This window comes from Lissotriton vulgaris, chromosome 5 (genome assembly GCF_964263255.1).
Source record: "Lissotriton vulgaris chromosome 5, aLisVul1.2, whole genome shotgun sequence".
Lineage (NCBI taxonomy): Eukaryota > Metazoa > Chordata > Amphibia > Caudata > Salamandridae > Lissotriton > Lissotriton vulgaris.
Genome location: NC_141693.1, coordinates 1,559,293,478 through 1,559,315,420, shown reverse-complemented (window position 1 = coordinate 1,559,315,420; position 21,943 = coordinate 1,559,293,478). Strand labels below are relative to the sequence as shown.

The window sequence follows — 21,943 nt, the reverse complement described above, 5'->3', positions numbered from 1 at the left end:
TGAATCAAGATGCCGCATTCTTATGTGATCAAGGCTACGTCTGACAGATGAAGCGCTTCATGGCGGAAGCTTTGTATTAAACTGATTTTTTCGGTAAACCAATGTGTCAACTGCCTTTCTGTTATATGCGGAAGAAACCAAGAACTTGCAAGAAGATACCTGACTCCGTTTCTGTTATTCCCTCATTCGGTTTGGAGTATGGCATCGGCCAGCTACAAAGAAAGACTGTGACTATTTCTTTTTTTGCTTACTTATACAAGCCTTCAGCCAGACCTCCTCATCTGCTGGTCTAACGTGTCCTATCATTCACATTCTTTTCTGTCCTCCACAGCATACATCATGGGCCAATTCTGCCATTGGCTAACTTCACTGTGAACAATGGCGTTCTGCTTTTTCACAAGGAGCACATCCACACACAAATTATTTTCATTTAGATCCAGGGACAACAATAAGAATGTGACATTTTGAGACCAAAACAGTATTTTTTATCTTGGTATGTACCTGGCATCCCCTCCCACAATACAAGTTTATAAAAACCGTGAAAAAAACATGAGTGGACAAGGTCTAAAAGCTAGCAGCCAACACCAGACCTAATGGCTTTGTCATTGGTCAATGGTTGTTTGAAATGCCATTAATACTTGTTTAAATTGTGTGCTCACTGGTTCATGCTTTGGGGTCTCACCTTCTAAATATGTTATCAGCGGGGGGATCTTCATTCTGAGGAGTTTTGCTAGAAATGGGTAATTTGAAGGAATCAGGCGCTCGAGAAGAGCCAAGACTGAAGTTCCCCTTTCGACATCCCAGCGAGGATATGAAGAAATTACCTGAAAACCCACAACAAAGAATTCAGAAAGTGATTCTTTCATGAGTTCCTATTCTCTAGCCTTTAAAACTCCTGGAAATACTACCTTGTTCTCTACACAGTACTTAGTACCAACCACATTTTGGCTGTTTCTGTACAATGTAAGTAGCATGTCGTACTGATAACCAATTTACTGGAAATAAAACCATCAAATTCAAAAGGATAAATGCTGAGTTGAATTTAAGATCTCTATTAGTAGGTTGCATAGAAATGGCAGCAAACAACTTGGGAAGAGGGATCTGGTGGAATATGATGGGGGTGGAATGTGATACTCACCAGCAATCTTATGAAGAGTCTGTGTATTGGAATTTCTTTAGCTGTTTAGGTACAAAAGAACGAAGACATGTCATACTCAATCCATGAATTACTGAGCAATACTTGCCAAAGGAAGACATATGGCTGACACACACACTTAAGACACCCAGTGGTACCTGTAAAGAAGATGATGGGTGATGGGTGGCATTTCAATGAGCCTCTAGCAGTCATGAGGATGCTTTGAAATTCCTGCAAATACTGGCAAAGGCACACCTACCACTAAGGAGCGCCCAGGGGTGTACAGTACCTTGACAGCCTATGCTGCAATTCTCTTCCTCCCTCCCTTAGCGGTTGCTGTCAAGAAATGAAAGCTGGAGGAGGAGCTACCTAAGCTGCCATGCACAGGTTCCTGCTACAGCTTTCATTGAGGGATAGAAGACTCCAGTGGGATAAGAGAGGATGCGTCATGAGCCGTGGACGTGCTTTACATCCTGACGGACCATGGAAAAGCGGGAGCCATTTTCTGACAGCGGATACCCCAGAAGAAAAGAGGACTCCAGAGCATGTTCTTGCATATCTATTTTCTAATGAGGTTAACGACCTGGGGCAAGCAAGAACGAGCACATATTTTACCTGTTCCATTCTGCTCAGGAATCCTAAGATGAGTGATATATAAATAGACTATGATACCATCTGCCCAGGTCACTTGCACTTTATCAACACATCCACTGGAAAGTTGCGGGGAGAGCTAATTGGATCCCTGGAATTATAGCAATTACAGGTATTCACCACCAGATGCGAATATCCTTCGTAACCTTGGAGTCAGTCAAAATATTTATTTTCACTTACCATCATTGAGCATGCATCCCTGCTTACAAGTGAGGGCCAATAACTAGCATTTTATTATGGAGCTGAAGTCCAAAATGTTGAACCAGAAACATTGCAGAGACAAATATCATAACTAAAAGTAACTCCATGGAGAAATAAAATACATCCCTGTTGTGGTCGGCAAAAGTAATAACACATACATAGGTACCATACCCAGCAGGGCATGATCAACATACTAGACAGAAGTAACATCATGGAGAGCAAGAATACTCCAAGGTTTGAAGAGGAGCATTAGAGCCCTGAGTAGCCTCATGGTGTGTGGAAACCTGGGACAGTTAGTACATTGCATTTAGGGGGTAGGAGCATTAACCAGACTAAGAGCTGAAACAAAAAGGAAAGTCACTTTATGTCTGACAAACTACAAAAAGTATATGGGGACTATTTACAAGCCCCTTGTGCCACCTGTGCATCACTTTTTGAGACACACCAGCAGTGCAACCTGCTGCTTCATATTTACAAGGACAGGTAAAGCCACCCGGTGTGGCTTTTAATGCCCTTGTAAATATGGCCCTTTACACGCAACACTTTGTGTGGAACAGTTGTGCCATGGGTTTTGCTGTGAGATTTCCTGCGCAACACCCAAGGCTTCTGCCGCATTTCCAGATTTACAAGAAGTAGTACACCTGGAAATGTGTCAGAATGCTACACCTCCCCAGGGGGAGGTATAGGGAGGTGCAACAAGAACAAATATTTTTATTTCTCCTCGTTGTTTACCTCTTTCTACGCGTACTGCATACTGCAGCACATTTAGGAAGAGGAAATTACCTATTGTGATTGTTTTTGTGCACAAAGGTATGCCTAACTGCATAAAAACAAAGATATGCCTTACTGCACAAAAAAAATCATCCCTGTGACGCAGCCACCCTTGCACCATGGTACAAGGGTGCCTTCATAGGTTCATGGCAGCTAATTATGCACCAGCACTGGGAGAGCAAAGGGATCCATTATATCATTGTAGATATGAAGCATCCCGGTGGGTCGGAATTAACGCAGCGTGGCACAGCCAAATGGCTTGTAACACAGCAATTGGTTAATTCCTTGTGAATAAGGCTCACAGCGAGCAGCAACATCAGCACAGACACATATATCTCTAAAAGGAGAGCAATAAATGTTATTTGAAATGTTGACACCCACATTCTATAGTAACTCAACCATAACATCCTGAGCTAATGGACTGGTTCTTCAACTCATGCCTGATCATGACAAAGTAAGAGGGGATCTGGGAAGTGGAGGAGGAAGCATTAACCACCTTCAATGGTAGATCCCACTGTGTCAATGAGTAGGATGCTTAAGACTCACCACATTCATGAAAGTTGATGCTTGCTTGCTTATCTACAACAAGTAGCATCTGGCACAGTGCTGGCACAGATGAAGTATAGTCATCTTCCAGCATGTAGCTCAAAATCTCCTTCCAAAATCCCTGCAAGAAAGAGCAGCGAATGTGTTATTAGTATCATTAGCATTTAATAAGGCTGCATTCCCACAGATAAACAGTTATAGCCGGTGGGAGGGTTTCTGGTGGGTCTTCTGGAGATGGGGCTAAATTTGAATTATCCCCTTCCTGATACCATTCCTTGCTGATGGGGACCAAGACAGATCGCTGGTATTACACTGATGTAGCACCAACCCTGTTCAATGCTACAATCCGTGATTCTATATCCGAGCAATTATTTGCAGAGAATGAGTGAAACATTTATTCTCCAAAAACTCTGTGAGCAAGCTGCTTTGTAAATTATCTCATTATCTGCTGTTATCCTCATACCAATCACAAAACAGAACTATCTTTATAAATGTGCCAGAGTGTGTAAAGCTATGGCTGAAAATGAACGACCCTGTTGAAAAGAAATATTGGTGCTTGTTGTATCATCGGGCAAGTAGCAAATAGGAGATGCAGATTGAGTTTGTTTTGCAATGCGACAGATGTGCCATTCAATCTCGTTTGAAAGTGGCTATTTAGAATAATTTGGAAAACCTCCTGCCTCATTAAAAAAATGAGGTAGGATTCGACAATCTTCTATGAATGCCGGAAATGCTGGGAATGAGGACTGCATGTGACAGCATACCTCTATCCCTGCAGCAGAGGAAACAGACTTTACATCGCGTCTCAAATCACGCTGTGCCTTAACAACATGGTCCAAACCACTAATAATAATAATAATGAGATTTATAAAGCACATAGCTGCGTCAGCTGCGTGTCCCAGCACTGGGGTATCAGTCCTATTATACAGAGTAAGAATATGAATTCCCCTAATCTAAGTTAGCCTGAAAAAACATGTTTTTAAATTCTTGCGATATCGTATTTGAGATTTTTCTTGCCTAAGTCAAAGTGGTAGGGAGTTCCACATCTTGCCTGCAAGTAGTTGAAGGAATGGCCTCCAATGTGAGCACTTTTGATTCTGGGGATAGATGCAAGAGAGGCATCAGCTGATCTCAGATTTCTATTAGGAAGATAAGGTGTGATCAGAGGTGAAGATATTTAGGGCCTTTATGATTGAGAATCTTGTGACAATAGCACATGGCGTTGAAATATACCCAATGCCTTAACGGAAGCCAGAGCAGCATTGGTAGAGCTGGGGCTGATGGTGAGTGCCTAGGCAGATGAAATAGCAGCCAAGCTGCCATATTCTGCACCGACTGTCGTCTTCTTCATCATGTCTGTGACACTCCGAGATACAGAACAATGCAGTAATACAGTCTCAACATGATTAAAGACTGGACCACTGTCTTTCTGGCAGCTTCTGGCAGGAAGACAAGATGTTTTTAAGGTATTTAAGGTCCCAACACATTGCCCTGCAAGACTCGTAATTGCTGTACGTGCCCTAATGTGTCTTTTCAATGCATTCCTTTATCAAGCAAGCCAATACAACCACTTCCCTGAAGGAAAGCGTTGTTGGACTAATGTTGTACTTTAAGTCCAACTCTTTCCCTACAGTTGCACAGACTGGAGTTGGAATAGTAAATACTATTCCAAAGTCCAGTGCTTTCCGAAGGCAAATCATGGTATTTTTTATTTATTTTTATTTTGGAAGTTTTCTATAGCGCTGGCCAAAACCCGAGTGTATCGGAGCACTTTACAACTAGATGAGGAGGAGACAAAAATAAATGATAAGGCAAGGAAAGAGGGTGGAAAAGGAATGCATTTTAAACATGCATTCATGGTTCAGATCACTCTGTGCATAATTCCCACATACAAACCTGCAGCAGAGAGAGCTTTACTAAAACATACTATTATGTGAGTTAGAGGATAATGAAGATAACCTGGGAATTGAGGAGTCTTTGGACATTCTGCAATTTATATTTTGTACACGTCTAGTCTATTGACCCACCTTATTTCACTTCCTTCTCACTTACCTCGTCAGTATTTTTATGGCGTAATGCAATCTTATTGAGGAGCTGAGAGATTTGGATGTGGATGGTCTCTTCTTCAACATCAGAGTCAGGATCCATGCGACTAGTGCCCTGTGAAAATGTGGAAAAGCAAGAGAAGTAAAGTAACATATATTTTTACATCATTTTCACGGTGTTTTCTCTCCTCATGGAGGGTCAAGAGATTTGAGAGTGAAAACATCACAATTTTCAAAGCAAGGTTGTATTCACAGAGAGAACCTCTTGGCTTAAATTCAAATGTGAAATTAAAATCACTAGCCGCAAACATTTAAATAAAAATGTATAAATGAGGTCATGCACCCATGCTCCGCTCTACAGAGAATAAAGGTATATGGTCATTTGGCGGAGAAGTGTATAGCATTCATATACAGTCAAAATACCGGTGGACCCACTTATAATATGTAAGGTTCTGATGCACTGGGCACTACATCTGAGACATTGCACCTCTGGCACCACAAGGCAGTCTCTCTTGCTCACTACAAAGATTGTGATGCCCCATGAGCCCTCCCCTTGCTGCATTATGGTACTTCTTACACTCAATAAGACAAAACCGGGAACTGCATTTTGGGAGGCAGTGTTGATATGAAATACTGATTTGAAGTATGTTTGTGCTACTTTGTGTAGAATTTGGTAGTTTGCCCTGTTAGGCATTTCAACGACAAAGCTGGGTATGTCACAGGAAGGAGCCCACTAGATAATGTATTATCAGTGAAAAACACAGCTTATCAGTGCATTCGCTGAATGCCCATGTGCCTTGCCCAATCACCCAAGAAATTTCCCAGTTAGCCCCGGCAAAGTCTAAGGGCCGGTTGTCTCACATAGGCTGGATTGTGTGGTAGGCCTATGTACTGCATGTGAGCACTGCTGTTGAGACGTGTATGGAGCGAGTCCCATTCTCACAGTGTCTGAGCATCTTATTTCTTTGCACTCATGCCAGTCAACATGTGCATCTGGTTACTAAGTTGGGATCTAGGTATTCAAGCACCATTGTTACAATGCGATGCAACATAAGGACAGGCATCTGAATTGTTCCTGGCATGCTGCCTCTGGCCTGTGGTAAAAAAAAACTATGGACAGTGTCTGGCTCATCTATTAGTTGAGCTTAATGGGAACCCAAGATTAAGATTAAGCATGGACTGCAGACACTCTGGATTATGGTCAGGCCCCAAGGAGATGGATACCAGACGTCATCAGTGGTGCCCAATCCCCACACATATTACTGAGCATGGACTTGAGTTGTGCATCTTGGTACAACTACTCTGTAACATGGATGCATTGGCCAAGCTTGAGGAAGTCCTACCTGGTTCACTGTGATCAAGAAGGTCATGGCACCTCTGCTGTTATGGAGGAATTGGTGAGACCATAAACCACTGTGGCCTACTCTCCCAGAGACACTGACAAAGCCAAGAATACTCCAGTTTTCAGACACCATGCCACCTGCCATTGCCCATGCTGCCACATATCACCTGCAGCCCCACAAGCACCAGTGAAGAGCACTGATCCAACACCCATTCCTGGCCCCTAGTCAGATGACAGGTGTTTCCTCCAGCTACTAGAGATAGGATCAAAGGGTAACTGCCCAAAGGACTTGAGATGGTCCAAGAAAAGAGAAGAAACAGAAGAAGTGCCCAATACAAAATCATACATGAGGCCTGTGGAAGAGGAGGGCAATGAAGGAGAAAGAGAATAACTAAAGGATATTATCAGACCACTTTCTGAAACTCGTTGTTCACAACAGTGCACAACATAAGAGCAGGATAAAAGTTATAAAATTGCCAGAAGTGCCCCAGTACGAATCAAACCAGCTGCAATAGTTGAACTTCGGGACAATGACACCACTTGCAGTTGACATCACTAACTCAGACCCCACAATAGTAAGGGTACACTAGGTTAAACTTTTTTACAATAATGGAAAAAACATAGATTGGGTGTACTGGAAGAATGACTCTTGAAGTGAAAGCTATAAGTAAATTCACTTGAGTGGTTTTGGTTCACATCATGGGCACCCTGGAATGACAAGACATGAAGAAAAGGCATGTACAGTGTTGGCACTGATGGGCAGCTGCTGAATTTCAGGTGCAAATGTAAGCAGACAAATGGATAAGGGACACCCATAAAAGTGACGGAAGGAGAAAGACGCACTGGAGTGGAAGTAGGGAACATCAAGCTCAAATGAAGAACATTGAATGTCAAGGTGAGACTATGGGAACTAACGAGAGGGACATGAGGTCTATATTCCACCACCAGGGGCAAATATGTGACACTGCCGATGTATATTATATGGCAAAGTAACTACATTGGGATACAAGGGGGCTAAAAGGTCCACTTATTTCTTGTGTGCTGACTACTGTTGCTGTTCCCTAACACATTTACCTACCCAAATATGTACATCTGCCACTTACCTGCTCTTTGATAAGGAGGTTGGTTTTTTTAAGCACATAATCCATCACAGCTCTTCCGTTCACATCATAAAAACCTTTGGCTGTTAAACTGGACATTAAACTTAAAGTGGCAAGAATAACCTGTAATTGAGAAAAAAGGTAAGCATGGTTAGTGAGAAACCCTTTTGGTGTATGAATAGGAGAAAATCACACATTCCAGTGAGAAAGTAGCAAGGGAGTGTGAGAAAACCATGCATTCTCTCCTTCCTTTTGTCCACAGAGTAAACAGATATACATTTTTATCTGTGGAAAGCCAGTACCTGGATACAACCTTTTAACGTATGTTGTAAAAAGGGCTATTATGACAATCTGAGAATGAAACTTGAGTCAATTTAATTAAACTGTTTTTACAGAGTGTCTGACTGAAGTGTGATTGAGGGAATATTCAAATATTCCAGGTGGGCTACACCTTGTATAGGTGCCTGAGATTTGATAAAAGATTTAAAAAAAACATTGCAAAATATGCCTAGGTAGGTTACAACCAACAAAAAAGCTCTCAGGACCTGATATTGATTACAAAAATGCAAATGAGAATTCAATAGGCTGTGGATTCCACTGCTGAGGGAATAAAAAAAAACTAGAGTGGTCTGTGGGAAGAATGAAGGCCGCTGCCTAACTCCACCTGTAAGATTGAGCAGACATCCCCACACGGACAGCAGATAACAAATGGGCTGCAGTACTTAGAGTTCATTGTCCCACGCCTTGTTGTTTGGTTGATCCATATCACTTTCAAGAAGTCATTTTGGCTCAAGACCGTAAATAGTCACAGTCTCCTGTATCCAGTATTGAGTTAAAATTGACATCCCCAACATGGTTCTGTACGCTGTATATTTGCACAATCTGGCCACAATGGCTTCAACTGCCAAAGAATACATCCATGCTTGATTTCTGTGATTCTAACATTCCTAGCAGAGTCCTGTCTCTGATGTTCCTGGTTTAATCTGAAAAATATCTAAGGATAACTTGGTTTATATCGTGCCCTGAGGTTAAAAATGACAAACCCAATACACCTCTCAAAGAGAATCCAATAGAGACAAAGTTATGGCAATACAGCCTTTTGTTCGTTATCAAAAGAAAACAGCTTTGTTGATTTTCCTTTGTGCCTATGTCCTGTGCTTGCTAACATGCTGAACATAGTGATTCTGATGCTGAGTTACTTGCTTTCTCCATAGCACAGAAGCCAGGCACCTTGTGGACATACATGGCATCAAGAAAGTCACATATATTCCAATTTCTACATAAAATACATCTTTTATATCACAATCAGACTTTTCAAACGTGCACATTGAATATTATCCTGTATTATCGATCCACGTTTGGTGAGATTTTGCTAAGACATAGCCCAAATATTATTCTTGGAAGAGACATTTGAAATACCTTACACCACGGTTGTTAAAGATTTGAGGAGATATTAATATTCTGAACTTCAAAACCCCTTATTTGATCATCAACATTCTCCTCCTCAGTGAGGGGTATTACAGATCAACTCAATGTGAAATACGACCAAATATGTTAACAGCATACACAAACTTTTTTTAACACACATTTATTAAACAATTAGGGATCAACAACCTCTGGGATTGGGTCTGAAAATAATGCATTGACACAGACTAAGGCAGGAAAACTGGGATATGTCCACTTGGATAGGGAGACAATGGAACACAAGACACACTGAACTGACAGAAATGGCTGGAGGTTGCATGACCCAACACCTCCACTGAAGACTTGCCTTGGAGAAAGTCAACAGATTGTGGTGTGCAAACCACAGCTCTGAGTCCATGTAAGTAGGACTACTGCACTATGCAAAAACTGCATAACTTTAATTAGATTGAGTTGCTAATTATGAAAGTGCTTTAACACACGTATAATAGCTTGATGGTACCTTGCGATTGTCATCCTCAAGTACGTGACGGACAGCATCCAGATAAAAGGCACCTTCTGAATCTATTAAATAAAGCCATACACCAAATGTTCATAACACATAGATATTGACTTTTTCTAGTAAGATCAAGATTAATACATAAGTAGTGAAGTTTCCACTATCAACTGTGATTACCACCCTGAGGGTCCTGTCTTTCAGTTTTGGTTTGTGAGTCTGTGACTGTGAGCCCCATGGGGCTATCAATGCATTCCTGTTTCGCCGTGCATGTCTGTGTCATCATGTTGCACTGAGCGTGTCTGTGTCGACCTGCTCCATATTTTATTTCCCTTTTTGTTCCTGTCCAGTGTCTATGTCAGGATCGGTTTTCACAGTGTCCCTGTTCCATTAATGGCTCACAATGGGAACAATTAACCGAAAAGAAAACAGTGGCACTCCTTTATTTCTTCACCATGATTCACATAATTGAAGTTGATGTAAACAAGACTTTATTCGTAAATTGCAGTGCTCTACCAGGAAAAGTTGGCAGTTAATGTAGCTGAAGAATATAAAATTGAAGTATTTTGCTTATAGCTGCACCATGTTGGACAAGTAAGGGAGTAAGTACAACTTAGGGCTCCGTATTCTATGACAAGCATTATATCCCTTTAACTATTTTCCCTGTCTACATCACACACTGCCACCCACCCACTGACAGTCTTACCAGTTTCCGAAAGGAGCTTGCAGAGCAGCTGTAATGTTGTGGCACGGGACTCTGCACCTATCCGCATCAAGCTACTTTCGAAATATTTAAGGACCTCACTAGAGTGAGAATGGGCTGCAGGAGTAAAGTGAAAAGAAAAAATAGACATAATTGAAAAATAACACAACATAAAATTATGCAAGAAGGAACTCAACGCAGGGGAGCAGCCCATCAAGGCCATTCTTCAACGCATGTCCAGGAGGTATGTTATCAATGGTCTGCAACATTTAATGATGATCTTACGAGCACATGGTACTCACGTGACTACTATAGCTGTATCTCGTACACTGGGCACCATATTCCAGTAGCAAGCCAACCAATGTACTGGGGGGGGATAATTACTGAAGCAATAGTAGCTTTTAAGACGATCAAGTTACGTGCAGGGCAGTGTACAGAAATTAATGTTACAGAGGACCTGATCCCTAGTAAAGGCCAATATATACTTGCAGTATCACAAATATATACATACATACATTTATGACCAACTCACCCAGTGACAGGATAATAGCCGTGGACAACTTGAGTGGCTCTTCTGTTTCATCGGAAATCCCACTTGAGGGTGTGCAGATCTGCCAATAACAAAGCCATAATAAATAATAATGGAAGCTAGGCTATCTGAAAGCCAATCCCATACATCCAGACAGCAAATAACTTCCAGTGGGGGAATGACAGCATAGGAGTTTGTCAGGACTTGTTGGGCCAAGATCCATACCACTCTACAGAAAAATTAATTGTGCGGAATACATCATATTCAGGGTGCCCGATATTGGTGGAAGTGCAAATTCTCAGTTACCACTCTAAGATGGATGCCTTAGTTTCCTATGGTTTTTGGATAGTTTGTAGACTCAAAAGTCTGGCAAGATTGCAGAAGGTAGTGGTACTTAATGCTTTTAACAAAGCTGGCACTAGTGGCGGCTATTCAACGTAATCAAGACGAAGGCTGTTGTTACACTTCATCTTGGTTTATCTCTGGGGATAGTAAAGCTGTTCCCCTTTTGCGTCCTACAGTGTCTGGCAAGCATAGTGGGTTGCATGCTTTTCAGAGCAGGCCTTTTTTGCTTCACTTTTTGCCCATTTTGCGTCCCAGGTCTCTAGTCAGCAGAGTTTGATTTGATTTATGCATTTGTAGAGCGCGCGAATACCCAAAGGCGTCTTGGCGCTGTGATTCAGCTCTGACTCTTGAAGATGTTGATTTAGGGATATACTGAGAAAAGCCACGTTTTAACTTCCTTTCTGAATGATTACAATGATGGACTGTTTTTTATATCAAGCGGTAGTTGGTTCCAGATTCTTGCCGTGTGTACCAGGAAGCTTCTTCCGCCCCAGTTTGCTCTCTTGAATCTTCGTACCGTGATTGTTTTCTTTTGGCTGGATCTGAGAGGTCTATTTGGCTCATATAGTTTTAAATGGGTTTTTAGAAATTGTGATCCAATTCCATTGATTGCTTTATATGCTAGGCATAATGTTTTGAATTGTATCCTCTTTTCGATTGGTAGCCAGTGTAGATCTCTAAGTTTATGGCTGATTCTTTCAAATTTTGGTATCCATAGTATCAGCCTGGCTGCTGTATTCTGCAGACGTTGGAGTTTGATTAGGATTTTCTTCCTGGCTCCAGCATATAGGCCGTTCCCGTAGTCCAGTCTGGACAAGGCTAATGCTGTCACCACTGTCTTACGTGAGTCATGTGGTAGGTCGGGTAGGATTTTCTTAATCATTTTTAGAATGTACCACAGTGATGATGCCAGTTTATTCGCTTGGGCATCAAAGGAGAGATTAGTATCTAGAGTGATTCCCAGATTTGTTACCTTTTCTGTTGGTTCAGGACATCCTCCTAGTTCTTTTGGCCACCATGAGTGGGACCATATTTTTTTGTCCCCTCCTAGTATCATGACCTCACTTTTGTCCCCGTTTAGTTTTAGACAATTTGTTCTCATCCATTGGCTGATTTGTACCATGCAGATTTGAAATTTTTCTGCTGTGTTGTCTACGTCTTCATTTATTGAAACCACAATTTGGGTATCGTCAGCGTAGGATATTGGGGTGAAGCCACAGTTCCTTATTAGTTGTGCAAGGGGAGTTACATACAAATTAAAAAGAGTGGGGCTCATCGAGGAGCCCTGCGGGACTCCACATGGTAGGTTGAATTGATTAGATTTTGCCTCTCCCGATTCTATTGAGAAAGTTCTATTCTCTAGATAGGAGGCGATGAGTGCACAAGCTGATTCATGTAGTTGTGCTGTTTTCAGGCGTGTTATGAGGATCTCATGGCTGACTGTATCGAAGGCCGCCGATAGATCAAGTAATATCAAGGCGGCCTTCGATCCGTTGTCCAGTACTTGTCTGAGTTCCTCCACCGCTGTAATAAGGGCAGTTTCTGTTCCGTGCCCAGAGTGGGGAGCGATTGTTTCTGTCGGTGGCTTCATTAGGGCCTTTTTCTGTTCTCACTGCCACTCGTTCTTTCTGCTGTACCACTTCATTTTTTTTTCTTTACCGGCATTCAGTTCTCGCACTTTGGTCCTCATCAGAGATGCTTGTCTTTTGTTTCCCATTCATTCCAGATTCCACATGCCAGCATTGCTATTTGGAATTTCATGCTTATGGCCGTCAAGTTGTGCACCTGTTTTCAGAGGGCCTTCTTATATATGGACTGGGGTCTTGAATGCTTCAAGTTTGGATTGTAAGGATATTCCAGAAATGTTGTGTATTTGGGTTATTTGAACTAAATTGTGGGGTAGTTTCTGCACATATTGACTTTAGGAACCTTAGTGGGATAAATACTGAATTTCCTTTGATTGATGGCATTAATCAAATGTATATGATATAGCCTTATTAATATTAAATATATAGATTTAAGATTGGGTGTACTGTTGTTGGGAATGTCATGAAGAGTCCAGTATATGTTATATAATAAAGTCTAACTGGGCAATTGAACCTCCGAGATAAGCTTTGTTAGTATTATGTCTCTGTTGTAAACCATTGTTATTGGGTACAGTTGTTTTCTTTCAGGTCCCCATCCTTGGTGTTCCCCCTGGGTCCCTTCCCTTTCCCTGTCACTCTGTTCCTCTGTTACCTATTATCAGAGCCAGAGCTGCCGGGAGGCAGAGTTATGGGGGGTTCTGGCACAGGAGCTCTCAACACTGACAGATTTATATCCATTGTCTTCGTTCTTTGCATCCTAGAAGCAAATTGGTTCATACAGGATTTTTATGGATTATAATTTAATATTTTATGCAAGAGAGTTCCCAAATGTTGCCCTTTAAAAACACTCCTACTATAAATTGGATTAAGGTAGAAACTTTATTTGTTACAATATGTTACACAGGAAATGTCTGGCACCTCCCACTGAAATACTTTGTTTGTCCTCATGTATATACTTACCAGGTGATGCAGGACGGCAAGCACGGTTGGCACAGTTCCATTCAGCGCTCTGCAACTCTTAGTAACAGCTGCCTTGATGCATAACTCAAGGGTCTGCAAGGAGATAAGAAAATTGAGATGAGGCCAAAGGGCAGTTTGTACAAATGATGATGGTCAGTGGTGAATTACAAACTTCAAAGTGTAAATTCTGTCTGAATGCAAGAGTGAGTTGGTGTGTGAATGAGCTCTCTTGTGTACTAATTCTAAATACATATGACCACAAATAGATTTTGACAGATGACCCTGCTTATGTCCCTTTTTTTCTTTCCTGGTTGCTCTGTTTTCTTGACTCACAGTGCCTTAAGATCTCTCAGATCCACATAGTGATTTCTGTAGAGGTTATCTGTTGGAGTCAGATGTTGGATTTAAGTCCATCAAAGAACCAGAAGAGAACATGTTCAGCATTTAACAGGGGCATGCCCTAACACATGTAGCCTAGACTCACTCGTCATCATAGGTCCTGTATTCTTAGCCACTGTTGATGATGGCTCTTGCCTTGGTTTCCTAGTTCTCTTGGTGGTTCTAGTTCTCTTGGTTGTCTGCTACTCCTTCTTCTTATGGCACTGTCGAGATCCTCTTGGCCATCTTAGTCCCTTCCTTCATGGCCTTGGTCTTCCTGCTCCTGGTCTTCCTGCTGGTCTTGGCCTTAATGGTACCCATCAGTTTTGTTGGGATGTACGTTGTTACGACGCGTGGTATTACCACGCGTACCGTTACAACGCGTATTTTACAACGCAAGTCGTTACCACGACTTGCGCTGTAGGGGTGTGGACTTAGTACTAGTTTAATTTACTATTCCAAAACCAGCCTACGTACAGTAGGGAAGGTGTTGGAATAGTAAATCTACTATTCCTTGTCCTTTAGCGCCCTCCAGCGCAAGTCGTAGTTACGACTTGCGTTCTAAAATACGCGTTGTAACGGTACTGCGGGGTAACATCCGCGTCGTAAAGGATGTTCCCCGTTTTGTTGATCTCTCTTTCCTTTTCAAATCACCATTCTGCCTTTGCTTTTCCTGTACCTAGTTCTCCTGATGTGTGTCCCGTTGTGATTCCCTTGATAGTTGTGTCCTCTTGGTGGACCTGGTAATACTAGTGCTCCTGGACTTCCTGGTTGCCCTGGTCCCTCTACTCCTCTTGGTCATTCTCCTCTTCCTGGTCTTCCACCTATAGGTTTTCCTCTTCATGCTCCTGGTTTACCAGGTCTTCCTTTTCATAGTTCTCCTAATCTTCGTATTGATTTTCATGTTCTCCTTTTTCTAGGTCTCTTCCTCCTGATCATCCTCTTATTCTACTTTCCCTTCTGTCAACTCATATTTTCCCCAAAATCATCCTTCTGGTCTTCATCTACATATTCTTGGTCCTGGTCTTCTAGGTATTGGCCATTGGCCATAAGTAGCCCTTATCCTCCTGAGATCCTACTTCTGTTAAAAGGATTATCTTTACCATGGTGCTTATTGCTGTGTCCCTCCTAGTTGTTCTTCTGGTGCTCTTGCCCTGGTGTTCTTCAATCTTTTCATTCTTCTGGTCCCAGTCCTGCTGGTCCTCATGATCTTCATTGTCCTTATGTTCATGGTCCAGCTAATCTTGGTCATCCTCTTCCAAGGTCCTCTGGATCCTCTGGTGCTGTTACTCCTAGCAGTCCTGGTGTTGGCCTTCAGGTTTGTCATGGTGGTCATGGTGGTGGCTGCTGTTCTGGACCTCCTAGCCTCTGCTTTCTCTTCATGGTCTTCTTCCTCTTACTGGTCTCCCTCCTCCTGGTTTTCCTCCTTATTTTCCTAGTCCTCTTAGAAATCCTTTTCCTATTCTTCCTGGTCTTGATCCTCTTGGTTTTCCTAGTTCTTGTACATGGTATTGGTCTCCTGTTGGTTCAAGTTTTCCAAATCCTTCTGGTGGTCCTGGAGTTTCTAAACTTCTTGGCTGTCCTGGACCCTCACCTCCCCTTCTACTCATCCTCATGGCCATCTTCCTCCTCATTCTGTGTAGGGTCTTCACAGTGGTGTAGGTTCTCCATGTTGACCGGCCCATCTTCTTCCTTCTTCTTCTGGTGGTACTGGTCCTCCTGATGACCCTCCCTTTCCACTTGCTAATCCTTCTCCATTTCATTCCATTCCAAAGTAGCTTTATTCGAAGTATACTCATAAAAGCACAAAACAAAAAACATTTAGATATAGTTAAAAATGCCTTGGCTGGATAGTTAAAAATGTTTGATAAAACTTAGATCTCAGAGCAAATGGACGAGATAAAAGTTACACCCAATTAAAATAATCAATCACGTTCAGTGGCCAGGCTAGGGAAGTTCAAATTAATGCTCACCAAAGAATGACCCAGATTTAGGTTTCAGCCTTATAGCCCACGCCCATCCTAGGAATTTGGCTACCGCTATTGTGATAAATTGTAAAGCGCTGGTGCGCATAAGCCTTTCCGCTTCGGCGCTCCTAAATGTGCAAAGTAGTTTGCACACTGGAGCCAGCCAAACTCGCCTAGGGAGTGCATAGGCGGAACAGGCAAAACTCAGGTTGGCAACTGTTTCGCTATGACTCCCACAGGCAGGACAGATGTTATTACCTGTGGGAGTCCACCTGGACATAAGGGACTTTAAAGGTAAGGAGCCTGCCCTGAGTTGGAAGTAAAGCTTCCTATCTCTCGGCCTTGTGATATTATCCCAATAGGATTCTAATCTGGGTGTGAGTTTTGTTTCTAAGAAGATTCCCACCATAGAAGATAAGTCAGAGTTACTCCAAGCATTAAAAGCAGCCCACTCCCAATACTTCTCTTTTAGGATGTTTTCAGAGGGAAAAGAAGCCTCTAATGGGTTCTCCCATAGCATTCTCATTTCCAGGCCAATCAGGCTAATCCTAACACCTCTTAACCAACCGGTTTTGTGGAAGGCATCAGATTTTATTACATCCAGAAAACCTGAGGCATATGATGAGAGTTCAGGTGTCGTTCACAACCTGCGCCAATATAAAATCGGACGTAAATTGGCGACATCAATAATAGCTTTTCCACATAAATCCTATCTAAGTGGCTTAAGAGGGGTGCTTTGTGGGAGATTGGTAATGCTACGGAGGAGCTTATTTTCAGAAAGAGTTAAAGGAGCTGCTTCCTCAAACCCCCATAATTCGGTGCCATAAAGCGCGGAGCTAACAGCTTTAGATTCATGAACTTGGAGGACTGGTCTAATTGGTTTTGTTAGAGACCTTTTATACTCCAGGCTTAAAGCTCCCGTAACTTGTCGATGTTTCAGGGCTGCTAAAGCTATATGGCAGTCCCACTTCAGGTTCTTCTCTAACTGTATACCCAAATAGGTAAAAGCCCTGACCAGTTCAAGTGGTTGTTTATTCATAAAAACCCTCCCCTTAAAACTTCAATGCGGATTAAAAGCCATTAATTTAATTTTTGACACATTAACTTCCAGGCTTTGAGCAGCACAAAAATCTTTAAAAATTGATAGAGCTCGCTGGAGGCCACTAGGAGTCTTGGAAATAATTAATGTGTCATCTGCAAACATTAAAATCAGAATTTGTACACCTGCTGGAGAAGGGGCATCTGAATTCACTGGCAACAAACGGTCCACTATTCCATTAATATACAAAGAGAATAACGTTGGTGCCATGGCACAGCCTTGCCGTACCCCTCGTTCAACCAGAAACTGGGTGGTGACCCTACCCTGCCCTCCCCAGCGGATTCTAGCATGATTGCCCTTGTGTAGCCTTATTATGAAAGTTAGGATGTCGTCCGAAAGGCCTAATTCCCTCAACGTCACCCATAACAGGGAACGGGGGACAAGGTCAAAAGCTGAACGTAAATCAACAAAGGCAGCATAAAGGCTGCCCTTGCCCAATGTCACAGTCTTCCACTATAAAAGAATAAAATTAATGACTTGATCAATGGTGCTAGTGTATTTACGGAAACCCTCTTGGAAAGGGGACAATATACTATTCTCTTCAATCCAGTCTAAGATATTGTTCAGGATCAACCTCCCAAACTACCTTCTGAATCGTATCTATCAAGCTGATAGGTCTGTAATTCCCCGGTTGAGTTTTATCTCCTTTTTTATATACTGGAATTATCACGGCCCCTTTCCAGGAAACAAGGATCGGGCACCCTGGGCTGTTGCATTTGCCATCAACAAGTTGTATCTACCCCATCGTATTTTGTTGTAGAGGAACACATCCGCAGGGACACCATCGAGTCCTGGTGCTCTACCTCCAGCAACTGCACTAAGAGCTGCTAAAACTTCTTTGTCATTAAAAGCCTCATCAGTATAAAAAACATAACTAACTTCTTCCATTTGATCCTCTAAAGGGTTACGCGCATATTGGGGCCTAAAGTAATTAACCCATCCTTCATGGGAGACATGACTTAGGGGCTGATCATGTTGACCCCCTCTGCCTCACTTAATGATATTCCAGAATAATTTGGCATTATTCTGCAAACTAGCTTCTTTTTGGTCCTGCCATCTAAGCTCATCTCATAGGCACTTGGCTTTATGGATAGCTTTTTTTTATTCATATCTTGCAGTACGGACAGTACCCATTTCCCCAACCCCGGTAGCATTGCCAAGGGCAATTCTTGCTTGCATACATTCATTGTTATACCACGAAAGGGTTTGGAGTCAGCTAGTTTCTGGCTTCTATGGCGCTTAATAAAGTGGCTACTTGTACTTCTTCTCCTCTTTGGCCTCCTGGTTCAGGTCCTTCTGGTCTACTTCATTCTACTTATTCTCCTGGTTGTACTGATCCTCCTCTTTGTCTTGGGCATGCTGGGCCTTATGTCCGTGGGCTCTCAGTCATCCTGGTCGACTGTGGTTTTTGGCTGCCTGATCCTCCAGGTTTTTCCCACGGTCCTCCTGCTATTGCTTTCTCTTCATTATCTTGGAAATCCAGTACCGTGTGTTCCTAATCCTGCTAGTGATCTTGGTCCTCCTCCTCCTCCATTCAGTTGTACTGAACTTTTTGGAGAGTCTTGTTCACTTGTCCTCCTCCTCTGTTTGACCTCCCTTTCACCCTCCTGTTTCTCCCTGTTCATCCTACAGGTCCTCTAGTTATCTGCCTGCTTCTCCAAGTGATCCACACTCCACTGATTTAGTCTCATCCCAAGTCAGCAAAATACACCCTCAAGCCAAAGGGCACACTTAGATGTAGCATGTGTGGATGAACACTATTGGAAATACATGTTCCCCATTTGTTCCTGTTAGATAGTAAAATACAGACATAATTAGGGTGCTCCTCTAAAACCTGGATCCATGTATGTGCCGCTACATCTGTTTCACTATTAACAGTTGTGGACCAGGATTGCTCAATGTCCCTCTTGCACTCCTGCACACTGTGAACCATGGGAGTACAGAGGAGCCTAAAAGGATAGTGTTTGCTTATGAGAATCAAAGGCAAGGTGGAGGCAGGAGCTGCAACACAGAAGATGGGCGACGACTAAAAGCAGTTTTAGGAACACATTTAGCTACACAGATGCTAATGAGGAGAATGATCACCTGCAATGAAGGCTTGGAAGACTCATTTGGGGAACAACCTCAAATTATGTATATGGTCAATATGCCATACAACAAAATTCTGTCATGTTTTTATGTTTGTAGCTGGTATTCTATTACAAGTGGAGACTGTCAAAAGAAGGACTTGTAAGGAAATTTGAACATCCTGTCTTTTTAACTGTAAGTGCTCAGACCTAGCAGAAACTGTTCCACTTAGATCCTCAACATTAATCTACAATTCTCAAGCCTCAAAAACAATAGTTCTGTGGAAATGAAAATTGGCAGATTGGAGACGTAATGATTCTAATAGTGTGTCCACCAAGGTCTACGTCACTCTTGCTTTTTCAGCTAATACAGTTCGCACGTCTCTAACTACGGACTCTTTCCTTTGCTAATATTTGTTTTTATAGCAACTAAAAGTAGTATTCTATAATTCCAAAACATTATTGATTACCAACATGATACATTTCCAGTGCTCCTCTTAAGACTTCACTGATGTACCTGTATGTTCGGTCACCAGGAGTGCAATGTAAAGTCACGGGGCTCCTTAGTGAAGGTCATTTGTAAATGTACTTGTATTTCACAGGGTGTAAGCAGCCTCTCAGACTAGAGAAAATGAAATGGCACACTGTTTGTTATAAGAGGTCATTAGGGCTTTAGTAAGCCCAATTACTGCTTGGGACCTATGTCAGGGCTCTAGTGACTGAAGATCTGCTATTTTGTTATGATTAACGCATCAAGATGGAGCGTCAGTATGCTCAATTTCACTTCCATAACCAATTTTACTTACCCAGTATCACACCAACAGGTGAAGCAAATTTCAGCACTGTTGATGTTTATTTAAATTCTAGCACAATTGCTTTGGTACACATTTCTCCTTTATTAATCCCGATTTCATATGTAACAAATACAAATGTGCATTTTGCTTCTCTGGCTGCCTTCATGGATTGTGTGCTAATCACAATTGAGCTGGTTCAGTATTTGGAATTAATGTTGGAAAACTATATTCCCTGTAATCCCTTCATCTCCCAAAACAATACACCAGCTCAAAACTGAAATAATTACCAGGCATGAATGTGTCAAATAGCGGGGAATTACTGTCCGAATTGGTGCGGTGGTTCTATTTCTCAGGGGTACCCAAGGGGCAAACTTGGAATCATACATTTTTCCTACATCCCAAAATTTCTGATACCCACAACATTGCTACTGTCGGGAGCGAAATGCCAATATGTTGGCCCAATGTACACATGATGGAGTCCTGAACCATCTCACAACTCCACCTGTGGTGTAACTAACTCACCAATGTAATACTGTAGTTCTGTATTCAACCCTCATTTCTCAATAATGTAGTGTTTCATTGCAGCTAATCTCTCATTATGGGATACAGTGTTCATTATGAGTGGATCATTTGGGATTGGTTGAAGTGGCAAGCATGGACAGCAAATAAAGGTCACACTCACCGTGAGCAAACAAAATGCCATATCAGCAGGCAGCTGGGACTGGAGCCTTTCAACTTCATTGACCAACCAAGGAAGCTCCTTATCTAGTTGCTCCTCTGGCAGAACGGAGGCCAAATGTCCCAGAGTGGTGATGACCTGCCCCCAGACCTGTTAAGGTAAATTGCACCAGGTTTTCAGTTCCACACACTAGACATTAACTACTAAGATAAGATGAGCCACATGTGGAAGTATAGGGTTCCCTGGAGAGGCAGCTGCACTTGACATCTGTTCACTAGGAAGTGATTCTGTCATGCAAAGGCAGTGGTATGTTTCACTGGCAGAATATTCCAATAGACAAAATTGATTCTCTAAAATAGAAATGTTATCCATGAATTTGTTTCGCTCTTGTCTTATTTGGATGAGGGTTCCCCACCCACTCTCTCTATTTTCTCCCTCTCCCCAGCTCTTTTAAAAAAATATATTTCCCCTGCCTCCTATTCATGGACAGGTTGTGGTAGACATAGAAAATACACTACTGCAGCTGCGATTTTATTAAATTGCCCTAGAATCTTATTCTGTCACTTTCTTTTTCAAAAATACTTATTACACTTACTGTTCCCTAATACTTAAGTATTATAGCATGGTTTAGCTTAGATTTTTTTTATATATCTGACCTGATAGGAATTTTATACTTGGTCGGGTTCAATAAAAGTTTTTACACATTTTATTCAGCTACATAAATAGAGATCACAAGTCTGGGTCAAGGGAATGAATTTCATATTTTTTTGTATTTCATCAAATGAAGTATATATGCAAAGGCAGAGGAAGGGGCAGTAAATGTGTATGCATCAGTTATCTCACAAAACATAACAGCTCTAAACCTTCATCCACTGCACTCTGTTCTTTCCCCACTTTACCAACTCACCTCCTGGACACTGGGGATGGTTTCAAGAAGAAATACCTTACAGGTTGAGTAGGCTTCAAAGAAAAGTGCGACTAGAGGAGTGTCTACACTGGAAGCAAACTGGCCTGATAACATCTCAATGACTGCACAAAAACAAAAAAATTACAGTTAAGTTCAAAGGCTTAAGTGTTGCATTAATCTACATATGTACCACCTTGTCTGGTAGTGCATAGGACATACTG

At 42.1% G+C, this 21,943-nt stretch overlaps 1 protein-coding gene across 1 annotated transcript in view; it reads right to left on the bottom strand.

The window, feature by feature from the left end:
- LOC147715150 (maestro heat-like repeat-containing protein family member 1) overlaps positions 1-21,943 on the bottom strand; it is an 89,951-nt gene that overhangs the window by 29,418 nt on the left and 38,590 nt on the right. The window contains exons 7-16 of the mRNA XM_086920413.1: positions 21,723-21,844; positions 20,819-20,965; positions 13,833-13,925; positions 10,945-11,023; positions 10,416-10,529; positions 9,716-9,777; positions 7,795-7,914; positions 3,305-3,425; positions 1,139-1,179; positions 683-824 (exon numbers count right to left, since the gene is read on the bottom strand). Of these exons, the coding sequence (XP_086776539.1) occupies positions 683-824; positions 1,139-1,179; positions 3,305-3,425; positions 7,795-7,914; positions 9,716-9,777; positions 10,416-10,529; positions 10,945-11,023; positions 13,833-13,925; positions 20,819-20,965; positions 21,723-21,844 (1,041 nt within the window). The remainder of the gene's footprint in view (positions 1-682; positions 825-1,138; positions 1,180-3,304; positions 3,426-7,794; positions 7,915-9,715; positions 9,778-10,415; positions 10,530-10,944; positions 11,024-13,832; positions 13,926-20,818; positions 20,966-21,722; positions 21,845-21,943) is intronic.